The sequence below is a fragment of the Ooceraea biroi genome, chromosome 2 (assembly GCF_003672135.1).
Source record: "Ooceraea biroi isolate clonal line C1 chromosome 2, Obir_v5.4, whole genome shotgun sequence".
Lineage (NCBI taxonomy): Eukaryota > Metazoa > Arthropoda > Insecta > Hymenoptera > Formicidae > Ooceraea > Ooceraea biroi.
Window position 1 is genome coordinate 18,355,020 of NC_039507.1, and position 18,695 is coordinate 18,373,714.

General features: G+C 31.6%; 3 protein-coding genes and 1 pseudogene across 4 annotated transcripts; all 4 read right to left on the bottom strand.

Annotated features, from left to right (window-relative positions):
- Positions 1 to 31: 31 nt before the first annotated feature.
- Positions 32 to 3,719, bottom strand: LOC105281572 (probable glutamate receptor). The gene is made up of 7 exons (XM_011342878.3): positions 3,180 to 3,719; positions 2,490 to 2,584; positions 2,206 to 2,391; positions 1,565 to 1,785; positions 1,275 to 1,492; positions 514 to 767; positions 32 to 427 (listed from the first exon to the last, which is right to left on the bottom strand). Exons 1-7 carry the CDS (start codon positions 3,336 to 3,338, stop codon positions 199 to 201), a joined length of 1,362 nt encoding a protein of 453 aa, XP_011341180.1. The 5' UTR covers positions 3,339 to 3,719; the 3' UTR covers positions 32 to 198.
- Positions 3,720 to 4,152: 433 nt separating this feature from the next.
- LOC105281571 lies at positions 4,153 to 8,645 on the bottom strand. 2 transcript variants are annotated; one of them, XM_011342874.3, is made up of 7 exons: positions 8,332 to 8,645; positions 7,896 to 7,990; positions 7,574 to 7,747; positions 7,156 to 7,388; positions 6,850 to 7,067; positions 5,149 to 5,387; positions 4,153 to 5,013 (listed from the first exon to the last, which is right to left on the bottom strand). In XM_011342874.3, exons 1-7 carry the CDS (start codon positions 8,545 to 8,547, stop codon positions 4,782 to 4,784), a joined length of 1,407 nt encoding a protein of 468 aa, XP_011341176.1. In that variant the 5' UTR covers positions 8,548 to 8,645; the 3' UTR covers positions 4,153 to 4,781. The 2 variants fall into 2 exon arrangements, with proteins under 2 accessions (XP_011341176.1, XP_011341178.1); XM_011342876.3 differs by having other exon boundaries at positions 4,904 to 5,013; positions 5,208 to 5,387.
- Positions 8,646 to 9,206: 561 nt separating this feature from the next.
- On the bottom strand, positions 9,207 to 14,866 carry LOC105281570 (annotated as a pseudogene).
- Positions 14,867 to 15,166: 300 nt separating this feature from the next.
- Positions 15,167 to 18,111, bottom strand: LOC105281579. The gene is made up of 7 exons (XM_026975301.1): positions 17,866 to 18,111; positions 17,467 to 17,561; positions 17,159 to 17,359; positions 16,740 to 16,957; positions 16,088 to 16,308; positions 15,630 to 15,886; positions 15,167 to 15,439 (listed from the first exon to the last, which is right to left on the bottom strand). Exons 1-7 carry the CDS (start codon positions 18,019 to 18,021, stop codon positions 15,220 to 15,222), a joined length of 1,368 nt encoding a protein of 455 aa, XP_026831102.1. The 5' UTR covers positions 18,022 to 18,111; the 3' UTR covers positions 15,167 to 15,219.
- Between the last annotated feature and the right edge of the window lie 584 nt (positions 18,112 to 18,695).

An 18,695-nucleotide genomic window follows, 5' to 3' on the forward strand; every position in this document is an offset into this window, starting at 1 on the left:
TAGCAATCAAATAATATATAATAATTCTATTATTATTATATATTATTATAAATAATAATACTATTTTAGCAAACTACACACATTAATGTTCTTAAAGTTTTATATATATATTTTTTTGTATTTACTTAACCCGCGCTCATTCTACTTGAGCAAGTAAACTTTCTCCTTTTCTTCTCTCTTTACACCATACGTTCATCATCATGATAAAAATAATCTGGAATGCCTGATTTTATAAATAAACACGATATTTTCAATCATGAAGATAATGAGAGCAATCATCACCCCGATGCATGCCAGTGCAATTACTAAAGAAACTTGCTGCATCTCAATCTGATACTGTATATCTTCGAAATTAAATGTAGCTTTTTGGTCCCGCCAATGATTGCCTATTGCGCGTAACAGTCCAACTTCCCTTAATTTGAGTATCCTAATCATAAAAATTGTATTATTATTACGTATCAAGTCACCATTACGTGATTATATTATAATTGTTGCAGACATTCTCTTCGTTACCCCAAATCCATCGTTCTTTTGTATTTGAAATTCTTTACGATGCCGGAACCCATCCAAATGCTAGAACAAGCTTCTCCAATCGGCATCAAGTAGCATATGATACTCCCTGTTGTTAGATACTCGTCTTGTCCTTGATATATAGCATATTTCTCATTTTGCGAGGAACATACCAGTGTATGCATTTCCTTCGTCGTTGATGCTATTGCTAAGCGTTCTGACGTTCTTATTTGTACAAACGTTGAAGAAAAGTTTACCTATAAATTTCTCTTGTGATACATTCAAGCATGCGTAATACAAAAATGCATAAAACATCGTTACGCACCCAGCAAACATTTTGGTTGTGGGATGTTGCCAAATGCGAAACAAATGTCAGCGGAACTATAATGCCAAAGCCAGAGCCTACTGTGTCCTCAGTTGGTCTCCAATGTGAACCAAATCTGACGAACATATTCCACAGTCAAATTGACGACAACATTAGAGCAGATCTGACAATAGAACGGTGAAAATGTTGCATATTGACGGAAGTGTGCTAACAGAATTGCAATAAAGTATGTTTTCCATTTGCGACCTTCCGGCAAACATAATTTGTTACCACATTTGTAATTGCAGAAAATGTTTGCTGGGCAGTTAAACATGTATCCATTCGATATAATTCAAAGATTTTCTAAATGATTTGATGAATAATATGAGAAATTAATTAAATTAATATGTAAATAGTATATAATATATTAATATTATTAAGCACATCTTAATCAATATACCTTGCTAAATGCAATATCTCCAACGGAACCCTTCAAAGTAACAATTTTGTAATTAGTTTTAGTTGTCAAGGAATCGAGACTGTCGAATGGCGGTATGGAAACTCTTCTTGTTATGTAAGTAAATAATAGAGCACTATATGCCGTGTACATAACATAAGAAAACAGGCCTGAAGACACTTCTAACATTTTTGATCTTCCAAAATAATCAGGAATGATGCCTATTAGAATTATTCAAAATTAAAATATAAAAAAGGGAACTTAATTTAAGACGTTAGATCGTTAGTGCATACTTTGATTGCAGAGATTTCTATAGCTATAAAATAAGAAGTCTCTGAAAGGTCTATAGTTCCATTTAGTTCCGTATGTTCGTATGAGAATGTTTTCCGCCAAGAAGATGCATACGCTCAGTAACACATGCATCAGTAGTACGGTGACCCATACTTGCCAAGAGAAAATCTTCACCATCCATGTGTCATCATGCACTATTGTAGAGCGGGTATATAAATAAAACCTGCGAAATTATTTTAAGATGATTATTATTTTAAGATGATTACGGATATCGTAATATTGATTGCAGTTATTTCCAAACTCTCTCATTAAATTACCAAAACCGGATTTCATATTTCATTACACTATCTCAAAAACATCATCTTTTACTAATAATAAAAAGAAATGATAGTGTTAAATTTCAAATTAACAGAGCGTAAATAAAAATGGAAAACTTTTGATAAATTAAATATTTCTAAAAATAATAAATAATGTATAAAGATATTTTTATCTTTTTTTTTCTAATATTTTACTAAAAAGATAAACTATAAATTTAAAAGATCTAAAAGCATGATTCTATTAGATGTGGTATCTTTTTCTAAATAAATGGAATAAATGTTTTTTATTGATTTAGAAAAAACACTGTATGAAATAAAGAATATACCTGTTGAGCCAAAAAGGCATCACGAAATCGCAAGCGGCAAGTCGCGGTTCATACATTTCGATCTTTGGTATTATAACAGTTTCGTTACGAGAAATAATACCTAATAATCCAGTTTTAAAAGTAAGAACACTGGAGTTTCTATCTGGCGCACCTAAACTATTCACATTTACTCTCACTGGCTGCAATCTAAAAATATAAATTATATTTTTAATTATTGTCATTAATTATACTAGCATTAACTTTGTGATATAATAATACGTTTCCACAATTCGTGCCAATCTTACGTAAAGTTCAATGATTCGGAAAGCAAATTCCATACTGCTCCGTACAATCCTGAAATCTTCGTATTATTATTGTGAAAATCAAGGAAATGCGGCTCCTAAAATGTGTAATCAACAAAATTATTATTAGATTTCATCATGCGTACGTTTATATTTTCATATCAGTTTCTATTTTTCTCATGCCATCATTTATAAGTTCATTATTCTCTATTATTTGTTATTATTCATTATTATTCGCTATTTTTCCAGAGTACAGAGAAATGTTGATCTTTTACATTATTATAATACATTTCTATCCACTGAGAATTTTTAATTTAAGTTAGAAATACAATGATTGATCAGTTAGTTTATACATCATACTATTAGTATTCTTATTAACTATTCTTCCTAACATATTTCTGTAATCTGTTATTTATTAGGTCAAAAGTTTAAGATATCGCAATATGTCAAAATTAAAATACTAAAAAGTTTCTTTTTCCTCAAAGTGGGATCCTATAGAGTCATCGAGAGAATATTTTTTAACATCCAAACTATCACGACATATAGATTTCAGAACATAAATTATATGGAGCTTTTATTAATTAACAATTTAGAAATCAAAACTCAAAGATTCAATCGGAAATCAAAGAATAAGAATATAATGCGTTCAAAAAATATCGAAAAATAGTTATTTCGCGTTCTATGAATACATACCTCGAAAGCTGTCAGTGTCAAGTTCTGTAATTGAAAATTGTGTGTCTCAAGCGCTCGACTCTGTTCGAAGCGTTCCTGTTGCAACTTGGCATAAACTGGTATGCTGGAAATTGGTACAAAAGTTTGTTGCGCTTTGCTCCAGATCACGCCGTTGTTCATTGTCTTGGATAATGGCAATACTCTATTCAATATAAATGAAGCTAACACGCTATGCCGTCTCGCTATTAAATTTATATGCTCGCTATTAAATGCATACCCCACGAAGACTTACAGGATTACTGCTGCTTTATTACGCCACCGCTTAGATTGCGGCTTGGATTGTTTATTATCGCATGATTTATTTCGCTGAAATATTGTCCAAGATCGCAAAATATCACGAGCCAACCTAGTTCTCCGTGATAGATGAAAAAAAAGACACATTATGTCACTTTAGATGAGATCTCTTTTTTGAACAGATCGTTACGCATTAGCACATCAGTAAAGTAATTTTAAATTATTTCGATATCGTTAGATATATGTTAATATATGAGAAAATAATTATATACAAATGATTATCTATCGTTAACTATATTATTGTTTAATCTGAACGAATCATTCGGTATTAGACTTTCGGTGTCATTACCATACATCGGATAAAAGATATCTTGTACTGAATTGTATACTGCGCCTATATAATTTATTTGTGCCTAATCAATTTTAGTTGTGACTTTATCATGATTTCCGCAACGTCATCGTGCTTTTATTCTGTCCTGTGTGTTTTGATCACACATTGATATACTTTTATGGTACTGCGGTAATGCGGACGTTGAGGCGATTGATGATTAATTTTTTGTATGTATTTTTAGTACAAATATAACATAAATTGATTTTTAATACAAGTATGAACTAATAATTACGAATTAATTAAATTACTTTGTATGCATTAAAAGGAGAAATAAATTATGAACATACACGAAAATTCGCCAAAGAAATTATTGTTTGTTAAAATTTTAGTATTATTTCAAGTAACTTCTAGACAAAATATAAAACAAGACAATTTATACATCTTTTCATACACTCTGATAGCAAAGCTATAAATCGGTATACATTTTGTATCTATCCATACGTGACTCATAGTGGAATTACAAAGTTACAATATTATGCGATTAAAAAATTGCGAAATTGAGAGAAAGGCGATTGCTTAGACTCGCACGCAAAAGAAGTAATCAAGCAATAATCAAATAAAATAAAAACAGTTCATCGACAACGATGAACTTTCTGACTTATCTCGCAAGGTATTACAATTCGCACGCTCGCAATGTCCATCTAATCGCAATGAAGAGTAATCGCAAACCTCCGAATTCGGAAACTCACTAATGCCACTTGTTACAATTACTTATTATTTATTTATTATTTATTATTTATTTACTTATTATTAATTACCTATGCATCTGTTCTACTTTCTAAACGCAATATATATATTAGCTTAAGCTTCTTTATTTTAATAAACTCCGAAATAAAGAGACAAATAGCTTGTACACACATTATATTCCTTAATACAGTATTATCTTATTCTAGTTTCAGTCACGTGCTGGTGTTTTTTGTAGCAAATACGATATTTAATTATTTACGTCTACGAAATTCATTTTTCTTCTTTTCGTGATAATGTATTATGTTTTCCAGAACGAGTATCGTAAGCGAGAGTAACACTCCGCAGTAGAGTATGAGAAAAATCAAGTAGACTTGATTGAAGTCGATCGTCTTGAATGTAGTGTCTTTCGTAGTCTCTAATCTGATATTCAGCCAACGATCTATGATACAGTCCATCAGCCCGACCTCATTCAACTTGATGATTCTAGAAAAAGCAAAGAGTAATGTGTGTGTGTGTGATCACATATTTTTTATTTAATTAAGATTTTTTATTGGATAAGTCATCTAATTAATATTTAAGATAATGTTATTTGATGGACGAGTGACAGTGGTTACGCACCCAGCGTCGATTGGTTTTTTGTATGGAAAGTTCTTCTTAAGGGCAAACGTGATCCATACCTCGTTGTAATCTCCTGTAGCCACGAGCGGACAACCGGATCTGCTTAATGCCATATATTGGTCCTTAAGCTCGAGCATCACGTATTTCTGAAGATTATTACAAATTTCGTTGTACATGTCCTCCGAAGTTGGCAGGAAGCGTACTCGATCGAGTACATTGTTGTCGATTGCATATGTATCCTAAAATAGCAAGCTGTAAGTTACTAAAGAATTCTCTCTCTCTCTCATTTATTGTATTATATATAATTTAAAGGTAATATATTCTCAATAAAATCTGTTTTTCAGTCTATTAGATAGACATATTGATTTTTTATTATACTACTTTACCAAATGAAATGCATATTAGCCATTATTGTCGCACAAAATATACAAGGTGTCCCGGGTTTTAACCGACAAACTGCGGGAGCATATTCTACTAGTGGAAATAAGAAAAAATTCTTATATCGAGTTTGCTTAGAAATGCTTTATTACAAAGTTATAAACCAATATTGAAAAGAAATATGAGATAAGTAACAACGGAACATAGTGTAGAATTTGGAAGGTCGAAGATGTTATGTTATGTGTATTCACATGTATTCATGTTCACTATGTTGATACGATTCAGTATGATTGTTACTTTCAGAACAGTAGCCGTTAGATTTCAATCGTCGTGTGAACTAGCAATTACTATCAGAATGCCAAAAGTGTTTTCAAATGAGGAATACACTGATATTCATTTCGTGTACGGATTCTGTGACGGAAATGCAAGAGCTGCCGTACGAGAGTATCAACGTAGATTTCCTAACAGGAGAGTACCAGATAGTTCTGTGTTTAGTAATACCCATTTGCAATTACGTAATTTGGGTTCATTTCGACCTATGAATGAATATGATGATGTTCGTTCAGCTCTAAGACATCGACGACGCTCGGAAAGAATCTTAAATCTTCGCCAAAACAGCTGGATACAGTTAGACGGTTGTCCATCGCACTATGCTAGACAAGTTAGAAACTGGTTAGATGAACATTACGCTCATAGGTGGATTGGTCGAGGAGGACCGGTTTTCTGGCCTCCAAGATCGCCCGATTTAACGCCTCTTGATTTTTATTTATGGGCAACTTTAAAAAATAAAGTTTACAGTACAGAAGTAATCTCGCTTGAAGATTTAAAGCAACGAATTACTAATTCAGTTACTGAGATGCAACAACATTTTCAGGAATGTCGTACTGTGACAAATTCTGTACCACGTCGATGTCTAGCTTGTATCGATGTGCAAGGACAACATTTTGAAATGCGTCACTAAATCATTGCGTAGATAATTTTTATTTTTGTGAAAAAATCCGTTGTTACTTATCTGATATTTCTTTTCAATATTGGTTTATAACTTTGTAATAAAGCATTTCTAAACAAACTCGATATAAGAATTTTTTCTTATTTCCACTAGTAGAATATGCTCCCGCAGTTTGTCGGTTAAAACCCGGGACACCCTGTATAATCCATTAAACTAAAAGCACATTTCTGGGTAACATTAATTAAAAAATTTCTGTTGATCATGCAAATTAACTGTTGTAATTATATTGTTTAAATAATATTCAAACGTTAATTAATATTTTCGGGTTGTTACAAAGAAAATATATGTGTATATGAATAATTTTTGGCACCAACTTGAAAGAGATCGTAGAAGCTAGAGCCACGAAATACTAGCAGAGTATATTTTGTATTGTTGAAAAGGGTATCCAGATCATTAAATGACAGCAAAGACTCTCTATTCGTCATGCGATAAATGAGATTGGAGTTGAAAGATAACATTACTAGCCACGCGAAGATGCTCTTCGACAATGACAAGATCTTGAATTTGTTATAAAAGGCGTCAGGTATGTAGCCTAAAACAATTATGGTTTTTATCCTACTATAAATCAATTCTGAAATTTTAATTGTTCAATAATTTAATCTTAATTGCATTGTACGCACCTTGCGAGCACATCATGGCGAACGAGTGAAAGAAGTGATCATTTAAGTTGTAATCTTCGGAATCTTTCCTCTTGCGTTCGATCTCGTGACTCTTTGGTACGTTTTGCAGGAAATAGCCAAGATAACTCATAATAATAAACAGGAAAATTATGCAATATAATGTTCTCTTTGAAAATAACGTAACTACCCATGTATTATCGTACTGCCATTCCGGTTGGACGTAAATGTAAAACCTGCAATGTTAATCCACTACGTAACGTGCACATGTATCTGATATAACAAATCCTGATTTTATGTTTTTGTATTTTGTATTAGATTGCGCGGAAGAAAGCTTTCAACTTTGGATTTGCAGATGCGTCGATAACGAGCAGTTCCTATAATAATTTACAGCTGAACGTACGGCAACGTAAAAGCTCACTTGCTTTTCCAGAGAGGCGTTGTATAATCCACGTCGTTCATTCGAGATGAAAAGAATTCGCTTCTCAATATCACCTGTATTTCATTATTTTCGAGTATGTCGAGCAAACCGGTAAAACTGCCGTTTTTCAGTCTCTCGCCGAAACTTCGACTAATAGTCTTCACTGGAATAAATCTGTGGGATGTAATAATAATTCCATTTATTTCTGAAAGTTGATTTCACAAATAAGCAAATTCGTAAGAACAAACGCCAGAAATGTGCATAATAGAAAAATTGTAGAGAAAATTGTGCAATTATGTTGTATCACGAGATTTCGACGTACGTAAAATTGAGATAATCCGCCAGAAGGTACCACAAGTCGCCGTAAATACCAGTAATTTTCGTATCGTTGTCTGTGAACATTACTAAATTCTTTTCCTTAAATATAAAAAATTATTAAGATATTTATATTGTTTAATGTTACAAAAATGTTGTATGAGTAAAAAGACCATTGTAACGTAAAATATCATCAAAGATTCGTTATTATGTGTCCATATGGTAAAATTGTTTGCAAGATTAGAAACAATCTTGTAGTAAATCTTCGTCGCTTTAGAAGCTTTAATCCGGGAAAGCTCACCCGGGGTAATTTTTACACTCCAGTGTCGAAAATATAATTAACAGAAATGACTTAATTGAGGTGTAAAAATCACCGCAGATGAACATTTATACAAAAAATAGAATAAGCGTTCCCAGGTTAAAAATGTTTTCCCTTGTAATACCTCATAATACACAGCTCTGATAACTTCATTCTTCATATCGTGAATCTCTATATCACTTTTGATCACGTTTTCCTTCTGAAGAGCAGCGAACTGTGGGATACTGAATATTTCTACAAATTCCTGCTTTTCTTTGCACCATATTAGCCCACTCACGGCAGAACATATCGCGATCGCCAGCTGAAGAATCACGAGCATTAAAACACATCGTGTGATCATCCCTTGCGAATTTTCGTCGTTGGACTATTTTCACCACGAATTGTTTGACATAGGATGTAGATAAGTGAGAGCGTCGCAGTTTCCAGTTACGATATAAGTATATCACAGTATAGCTTATCGTTTTCCTCTAATAGATCTATATATATATATATATATATCGCTTTTAATGGACACCTGCCACCGAGATCACCGAGGGTTGATAAAGCGTAGATTAGTCATTTTCCGATCTGATGGACATCAAGTAACATAATCGTATTCATCTTGCTAATGTTCAAACTAGATCAAATAAAAATTACTGAACTAAGTAAAAAATAAAATCTTTTTGGGCTTGTAAACATAATAATAAGTAATATAATTATTTATGTTTATATTTATTTATATTTCGAATTTATATTTATTTATATCTGAAATAATATATTTTTATAATTTATTCGATTCTCATCAGATTTATTTTCAATTTATAATTTATAATTATTTTATTCTACTGCTATTGTTAATTAATAGTGTGTTGTAAATTAATAAAATTAATTAAATATTCTTAATTACAATTAATAACAAAAAATAAAAAATTATGTTTTATTTTTAAACATTAACGATTATAATTAACACATACAAGAAATGAAGATAATTGCCATTGTAAGAACATTCATAAATAAGTATATTTTGTTAATGGCTTTATTATTTACTACAATTCCAAGTATACAATTATTAGCAGTATTAATTCCGAGAATATATAACAGAATTTGAAGCGCGCGCGCACGCACGCACGCACACACACACACACACACACACACACACACACACACATATTGATTACTATAGAAATTATAAATCACCAATAAGTCATTAAAATTGCTCATATTTTAATCGATCAAATCTGGCAATAGTCTCGATGTTCATGCATAAAACCCTTTAACCGAAGCAACTATGCGCTAACGGGATTTATATTGATTATTCGCTGCAAAATAAAGTTATATTCACAGATGTGGAAAATAAAATAATCTCGGTAAAGTATATTTACACAGATACATATTTTACACATATATGACATCACTAAAACTATAATTATGATCGCTTAAGAGTATAAGCATATACAATTTTCTCGATTATGAGTACAACTAAAGCTGCTACCACACCGCTACACAGCACCCCAATCATCACAAGAATCTGATCCATCCTGATCGCTTCAATTTTAGTGACTTTAATGATATTATTGTTAGTTTCCATTTGTAACCAGTCGTGTTTTAAAAGATTCAGCAGTCCGGTTTCGAATAATTTCAATATCCTATATGCAAACAAATTTACGTCTTCATATAATAGACGAACATAATGAATTGTTATTGCTGTAGACACATAATTGCTGTTATGTTAGTAAATGCAAAAGACATTTCTCGATCCTATTTAATATATTATATTTAATATCCTATTTAATATATTATATTATCATATACTGATATTTGTCTACCCGAGATTGATGCTCCTGGTGTATTTAAACTTCCGCGAGAGGCCAGATGCTATATATGATTGTATAGCGTGTTTTGTTCCCGTTACAGTCAAATCACACATAAGTTGTTTTCTTGCATAGTACTGCTCTTCAGGTTGATATATAAAACATATGCGTCACTTTGCGGAGAATATGCTAATATATGCATTTCATCAACTGTAGAGGCACTGACCAAGCGTCCTGTCTCCTTTGACACCGCAATAGGTCCGAATGGTATTGCCTATATGAGTTTAAAATAGCAAATATTTAAATATATAAAACGGATTTTAAATACACGAATGGTTTTATAACTTGATATACTTATAATACTTATAACATAATCAATTTTGAGAATAAGTAAGTTAATTAAGATTAATTAAGTAAAGTAGTATACATATAATTATGTCATTATAAATATATATTTATATATATACTTAACGATACCTTAAATATTATATCTATGAAAGAACCATTTAAAGTGACAATGCTATATTTAGTATTAATTACGGGGTCAGTAAAGTTAGCAGCCCATTTTTTAGAAACCCTTTTTTTTCTTAGAGTTCCCGCTTCTTTAAGAAGAGTTCTAGAGTTCTAGCATAAAAAAAGCAAGAGTTCTGCTTTATATCGCAAAATAATTAGAAAATAAAAAATGGGCTTCCAGCTTCACGGAGAAGCTGGAAGCCCACATAACGAAAATCGATTTTCAACCAGTATTTCGAATAGATCTCGATTAATACTTGAATTCCTGATAGTTCCCCCACCAGTATAAACAAAAATGACAAAGTTCTAAATAAAAAACAGAAATTAACACAACTTTGGCAGAAATTATATAAGTTTCGATGGGCTTCTCGGCAAAATCGACGAGTTCCAGTTTTGAAAAAATATTTTTCTAACAGTGCTAATCATATTTAAGAAGTTCCTGAAGAGTTCCATGCATTATCACTGTTATACAATTTTTAAATAAATTAATAAACCCCGAAACACGCAGACCTGACATACTAAGATGGGCTTCCAGCCGAATCCGACGAGTTCTGGTTTTGAAAAAATACTTTTCTCACAGTGCTAACCATATTTAAGATTTTTCTGACGAGTTCTATGCATTATCACTGTTATACAACTTTTAAATAAACAGACTTTTAAATAACAGATTTTTAAATAACAGTGCTAATCATATTTAAGATGTCCATCTTAAATATGATTAGCATTGTTAGAAAAATATTTTTTCAAGACTGGAACTCGTCGGTTTTGGCTGGAAGCCCGTCTTAGTATGTCAGGTCTGCGTGTTTCAGGGTTTATTAATTTATTTAAAAATTGTATAACGGTGATAATGCATGGAACTCTTCAGGAACTTCTTAAATATGAGTAGCAGTGTTAGTAAAGTATTTTTTCAAACCCAGAACTCGTCGGATTCGGCTGGAAGCCCATCCTAGTATGTCAGGTCTGCGTGTTTCGGGGTTTATTAATTTATTTAAAAATTGTATAACAGTGATAATGCATGGAACTCTTCAGGAACTTCTTAAATATGATTAGCACTGTTAGAAAAATATTTTTTCAAAACTGGAACTCGTCGATTTTGCTGAGAAGCCCATCGAAACTTATATAATTTCTGCCAAAGTTGTGTTAATTTCTGTTTTTTATTTAGAACTTTGTCATTTTTGTTTATACTGGTGGGGGAACTATCAGGAATTCAAGTATTAATCGAGATCTATTCGAAATACTGGTTGAAAATCGATTTTCGTTATGTGGGCTTCCAGCTTCTCCGTGAAGCTGGAAGCCCATTTTTTATTTTCTAATTATTTTGCGATATAAAGCAGAACTCTTGCTTTTTTTATGCTAGAACTCTAGAACTCTTCTTAAAGAAGAGGGAACTCTAAGAAAAAAAAGGGTTTCTAAAAAATGGGCTGCCAACTTTACTGACCCTTAATTATGAGAGAGTCCAGATCATCAAACGGTGGTACAAGAATTTGTTTTGTCATATAAATAAACAGCACAGCTCCGTAAGCCATTGATACTATAGAACAGAAGAGACCCAGTGATGTTTCTAACATTCTTGATCTTCCATTAAGGGCATCAGGAATGTAGCCTGCTATATTCTTAAATTACTTATTCTTCGTAATTATTGTTATTGAACTAATCAGCTTGTTTACTTATGTAGTGGTTAAATATCCAATATAATTTTATCCAATATAAAGATTTTGATTGCAAGAAGCGATATTTATATGTGTATACAATATTACTCATTTTGCATGATATAATTAATAAATAATATATAATATATATATATATATATATAATTTGTAAATGTATATCATACAACAAATACGATCAATATTTGAATATATGTTGCACGTATATCTTTGTCTTTTAATTACATTATAATATATATAATTGCTGAAAATAGAGAACAGAAACAAAGTGTTAAAATTAATGAAAAATTACTTAAATAATGGTGATTCATACTTTGATTGCAGAGCATCCCAAAATTATAAAAAATATGTTCGTTGAAGGTTGTACTTTTGTGTTTATCTCTGATCCGTGTAAGAAGAATCTGTGACCAAAAGCTGCACACGGTGAGCAATAAATACATGGTGAATATGATACACCATACTTTCCAAGAAAATGCTTTTGCTACCCACATGCTGTCGTACATTCCGTCATAACGAAAGTAGAATCGGTGACTATAAAAGTATTTTAAGAGTATTATAACAATTTGTGGCATAATTAAATTTATGAAAAATGATCTTTTATCATTTTATCATCAAAGTCAAACTTAAGACATCGCTTTTTCTCAAGTCATGTATTTTTTTATAAGTACTAAAGGAATAGTAGTAAATTAAAAAAAACCAAACTTTTCATAAATTCTAAATTATTCAAAATACCCGCTTAGCCATAACGGCATTGTAAATTAAGTATCATTAAGGCGGAAAGAAAATGCTTCAAGCTTTGGTATCGCATCGGTTTCATTACGAGAAATTATGTCTAACAATCCACTCTGAAAACTCATATTATGATGCGATAACTGTGATTGTGTTAATCCCATACCAAGACTGTTTACATTTGTTTTCACTGGCTGCAATCTAAAATTATGCACTTTTTATTAGTATTTCATATCAGTTTTTTTATAGCAATTGACCATATAAAAGTAGGTTGTATGTAACAGTAGGTTTACAATCTAATCTGCGCAAACTTACGTAAAGTTTAATACTTGAGAGAGGAGGGTCCATACGTCACCACAGATTCCTGTAACTTTTGTATTGTTATCATAGAATTGAAGATAATGTTCTTCCTGAAACGTGCAATCAACAATTATCTCATTCGGTGTGTTAATTTACACACCTCTTATTACATAATTACTCATTAAATTTTTTCTTTTTTATAATCCTGTTTCTTTATAGAGTGAATAGAATCTTTAGGTGGCAAAAATTCGAGTGCTGCATAAAATTAAACCTATTATAAAGCTATTGGATTGTCCAGAAAGTCCGTGCCGACTTTTTCAACAGAAATCAAACGTAAAACTTTGTAAAGAATTAACACAACATAACTATTTCATACACTTTGAATGTCTATAGAAGCTTTATCGAAGCGTACCTCAAAAGCTGTTAGAGTCAAGTTCTGCAGCTGGAAATTGTGAGTTTCCAGTTCTCGACTTTGCTTAAGACGTTCCTGTTGTAACATGGCATATACAAGCACACTAGAAATTGACACGAAGGTCTCCTGCATCTTGTTCCAAATCACGCCATTCATTTTTTTAGATAATGGTGAGAGTCTATAACATGAGAAACTGTAACAGTCTCACAAACACATTTTGTGCGCGCTTTAATAATATATGTATCAGTTATTATTTTAATGCATTGTACAATTGTAATGTTATTATTTTAATGCATTATACAATTGTAGCAGAAATAATCACGTTAATCATGTTTCTGCGATCACTATCCAAGATCTTAAAATAAGATAAATAAGATATAAATAAGAGAAAAAACTGTTTCTCACGTGCTACTCTAAATAATATCATTTCCCAAAATTTCCATATGCATGTGCCAGTTCATAAAGCATTGAGTTTTAATCGAAGAAATAAAAATGTGTTAATTGAATCGACACAGCATCTATCGATTATAGCGATTATATTTTGATTTCAGGGTATTAGATCGAATCGAAGATTTTTCACGACACATTTCGTTCACGTCATTTCTGCGGTTAATTAATTGTAGTTTTTATCACGATTTGCAAGATATATGACTATCTTTTTCCATTCAAGCTATTGGATGTCTTGATGGCGCGTTGATACGTTATCATTGTAAAATCGTACGAAGGCAGAAGCGATCGGGGTCAGCATATACATCGTGATTTTATAGGCGAAACATGTGAAGCTATAATTACACGTTATGGATATTATCTCTATGCCCAACGTAGTTTATAGAGTGTAGATAAGAATATAATCATCCCAAGAATATTCATCCCAAGTTTTCACACCATTCCTTAATGCATATTAAAGGTATAAGATTTAAAAGACGTTAGGTAGAATAAATTAACAATATACGATCATACGGCAAATAAAGCTTCACTGCAGAATATGTTAAATGTTAATCATGTCAAATGTTATACAATTTACATATTGCAAATAAACTGATAATTACTATATATTAATTTCTAATGTCAAGTAGAATAAAAACATAAGTTGTACACAGAAGAAATATATAATCTTGTAAGTTTTGTGTTTCAAAGCGATATAATAAATTAACATTTGAAATGTATGTACATATGAAAATGACTTAATCAACTTACAGTCAATTAATCATTATTTGTTTATCTCAATAGCGAAATTAATTATTAAATACGATGCGACGATAATTCTTCATATATTAATAAATAAAAATAATTAAATACATTATTTTTAATGTAAACGATTAACGATTAATGTAATTGATATATATAAGAAATGAAGAAAATTACCATTATAATAAACATTCACAAATAATTATATTTTATTAGTTATTGCAATTCCAATTATTACAATTATTAGCATTGTTCATTGCGAGTAATAATATAACAGCATTTGCAGCCAAATATATATTAATTATTCTATGCAAGATAAATTTATATTCACAGATGTGGGAAAATGAATTCTCAGTAGAGTATGTTTGCACACATACATATTTCGCACATATATAACATCAATAAAAATATAATTATAATCGCTTGAGTGTACAAGCATATACAACTTTTTCGATTATGAGTACAACTAAAGCTGCTACCACACCGCTACACAGCACCCCAATCATCACAAGAATCTGATCCATCCTGATCGCTTCAATTTTAGTGACTTTAATGATATTATTGTCAGTTTCCTGTTGTAACCAGTCGTGTCTTAAAAGATTCAGCAGTCCGGTTTCGATTAATTTCAATATCCTATATGCAAACAAATTTACGTCTTCATATAATAGACGAACATAATGCATTGTTATTGCTGTAGACACGTAATCGCTTGTTATATGTTAATAAATGCAAGACATTTCTCGATATATCCTATTTAATATATAATATTATATTTAATATCCTATTTAATATATTATATTATCATATACTGATATTTGTCTACCCGAGATTGATGCTCCTGGTGTATTTAAACTTCCGCGAGAGGCCAGATGCTATATATGATTGTATAGCGTGTTTTGTTCCCGTTACAGTCAAATCACACATAAGTTGTTTTCTTGCATAGTACTCCTCTTCAGGTAGATATAAAACATATACGTCTCTTTGCGTGGAACATGCTAATATATGCATTTCATCAACTGTAGAGGCACTGACGAAGCGTCCCGTCTTCCTTGCTGCCGCATAAGCTCCGAAAGGCATTATCTATATGAGTTTTAAATAGTAAATATTTAAACGTACACGAAATGAATCTTTAATACATGAAATGTTATTACACGTAATTAACACGTAATTAATTTTAACAATTAATAAATTAATTAAGATTTAATTAATTAATTAAGATTACTTAATTAAAATTTTTTATGTATAATTATGTTATCAAGTATACATATATTTATACAGTACCTTAAATATCATTTCTGCGACAGAACCATTTAGAGAGACAATCTTGTAATGTTTAGTATTATTTACGAGAGAGTCCACATCATCGAATGGCGGTTCAAGAATTCGTTTTGTCATATAAATAAACAGCACAGCTCCATAGGCCATTGATAATATAGAACAGAAGAGACCCAGTGATGTTTCTAATATTCTTGATCTTCCATTAAGGGCATCAGGAATGTAGCCTGTTATATTCTTAAATTAATTATTCTTCGTGATCATTGTTATTGAACTAATCTGCTTGTTTACTTATATATTGGTTAAATATCCAATATAATTTTATCCAATATAAAGATTTTGATTGCAAGAAGCGATATTTATATTTGTATACAATATTATTCATTTCGGATGATTACTATATGTACTGATCACAGTTAGAATCTACTATTTCAGTTATACAAGTTTAAAATTATGAATCTTTAAAAGAGAGGAAATATATACATGATTTGCGAATGTGTAGTATATACAGCAAATATAATCAATATTTGAATAATAGCTGCACAGCTATTTTTTGTCTTTTAATTTCATTAATTCCATAATGTATATAATTGCTGAAAATAAAGAACAGGAACAAAGTGTTAAAATTAATAATTACTGAAATAATGATTATTCATACTTTGATTGCAGAGCATTCCAAAATTATAAAAAATATGTTCGTTGAAGGTTGTACTTTTGTGTTTATCTCTGATCCGTGTAAGAAGAATCTGTGACCAAAAGCTGCACACGGTGAGCAATAAAAGCGTGGTGAATATGATGAACCATACTTTCCAAGAAAATGCTTTTGTTACCCACATGCTGTCGTATATTCCATCATAACGAAAGAATAATCGGTGACTATAAAATTATTTTAAGAATATTATAACAATTTGTGGCAGAACTAAATCTACGAAAAATCGTCTTTCATTTCATTATCAAATTCAAATTTATTCATTAGGATTAGGATTTACTCTTTCTCAGAAGGCACGTATTTTTCTACAAGTACTAGAGGAGTACTAGTAAATTTAAAACCAAAATTTTAATAAATTATTCAAATACCTGCTCAGCCATAACGGCATTGTAAATTGTAAATCAGTAAGGTGATTAGAAAATGCTTCAAGCTTAGGTATCGCATCGGTTTCATTATTAGAAATTGTGTCTAACAATCCCACCTGATAACTCATATTATATTTCCTCAAAAATTCCTGAGTAGTTTTGGTCAAACCGAGACTGTTAAAATTTGATTTCACTGGCTGCAATCTAAAATTATGAATTTTTTATTAGGATTCGATATCAGTTTTATTATAGCACTTAACAGTAATATGACAGTGTAGGTTGTTTTTCCGATCTAATCTGTGCAAACTTACGTAAAGTTTAATACTTGAGCGAGGAGGGTCCATACATCACCACAGATTCCTGTAACTTTTGTATTGTTATCGTAGAATTGAAGATAATGTTTTTCCTGAAACGTGCAATCAACAATTATCTAATTCTGTGTGTAAATTTACACACCTCTTATTACATAATTACTCATTAAATGCTTTCTTTTTAATAATCCTGTTTCTTTATAGAGTGAATAGAATCTTTAGGTGGCAAAAATTCGAGTGCTGCATAAAATTAAACCTATTATAAAGCTATTGGATTGACTAGGAAGTCCGTACCGACTTTTTCAGCAAAATTCAAATGTAAAATTCTTTGTTAGGAATTAATATAACATAAAGATTCCATACACTTTGAATGTCTATAGAAGCGTTATCGAAGCGTACCTCAAAAGCTGTCAGAGTCAAGTTCTGAAGCTGGAAATTGTGAGTTTCCAGTTCTCGACTTTGCTTAAGACGTTCCTGTTGTAACATGGCATATACAGGCACACTAGAAATTGGCACAAAGGTCTCCTGCATCTTATTCCAAATTACGCCATTCATTTTTTTAGACAATGATGAGAGTTTGTAAAATCAGGAACTGTAATAGTTGCCTTACGAACGCGCTTATAATATATGTCTGTTATTAGTTTAATGCATTGTAAAATTGTAATGCCTTGTAGTTGGAATAATCACGCTAGTTATGATGTTTCTGCGATTACTATCCAAGATCGTAAAATAAGATATACAGGGTGTCCCAGACCTACCGTACCACCGGTTAATGGTAGATTCCTGAGGTGATTCTGAGACGAATGTTGCTCTTGCAAAATGTCGAGGGTGGCGTAGTTTCGGTGCTACAAAAGATCGTAGTTATCCTATCCTTGTGCAGAATTTTCCCGCGTTCAGTGACGGTGGATCGAAGGGGTCCCGCGCATCGCGCACACTTCAATTTGATCTTAATTTTTCGCGGCTGTTCAAATTGAAGCGTGCGCGATGCGCGGGACCCCTTCGACCCACCGTCACTGAACGCGGGAAAATTCCACACAAGGATAGGATAACTACAACCCTTCGTAGCGCCGAAACTACGCCACCCTCGACATTTTGCAAGAGCAACATTCGTCTCAGAATCACCTCAGGAATCTACCATTAACCGGTGGTACGGTAGGTCTGGGACACCCTGTATAAGAGATAAATTAGAGAAAAAACTGTTTCTCACGTGCTACTCTAAATAATATCGC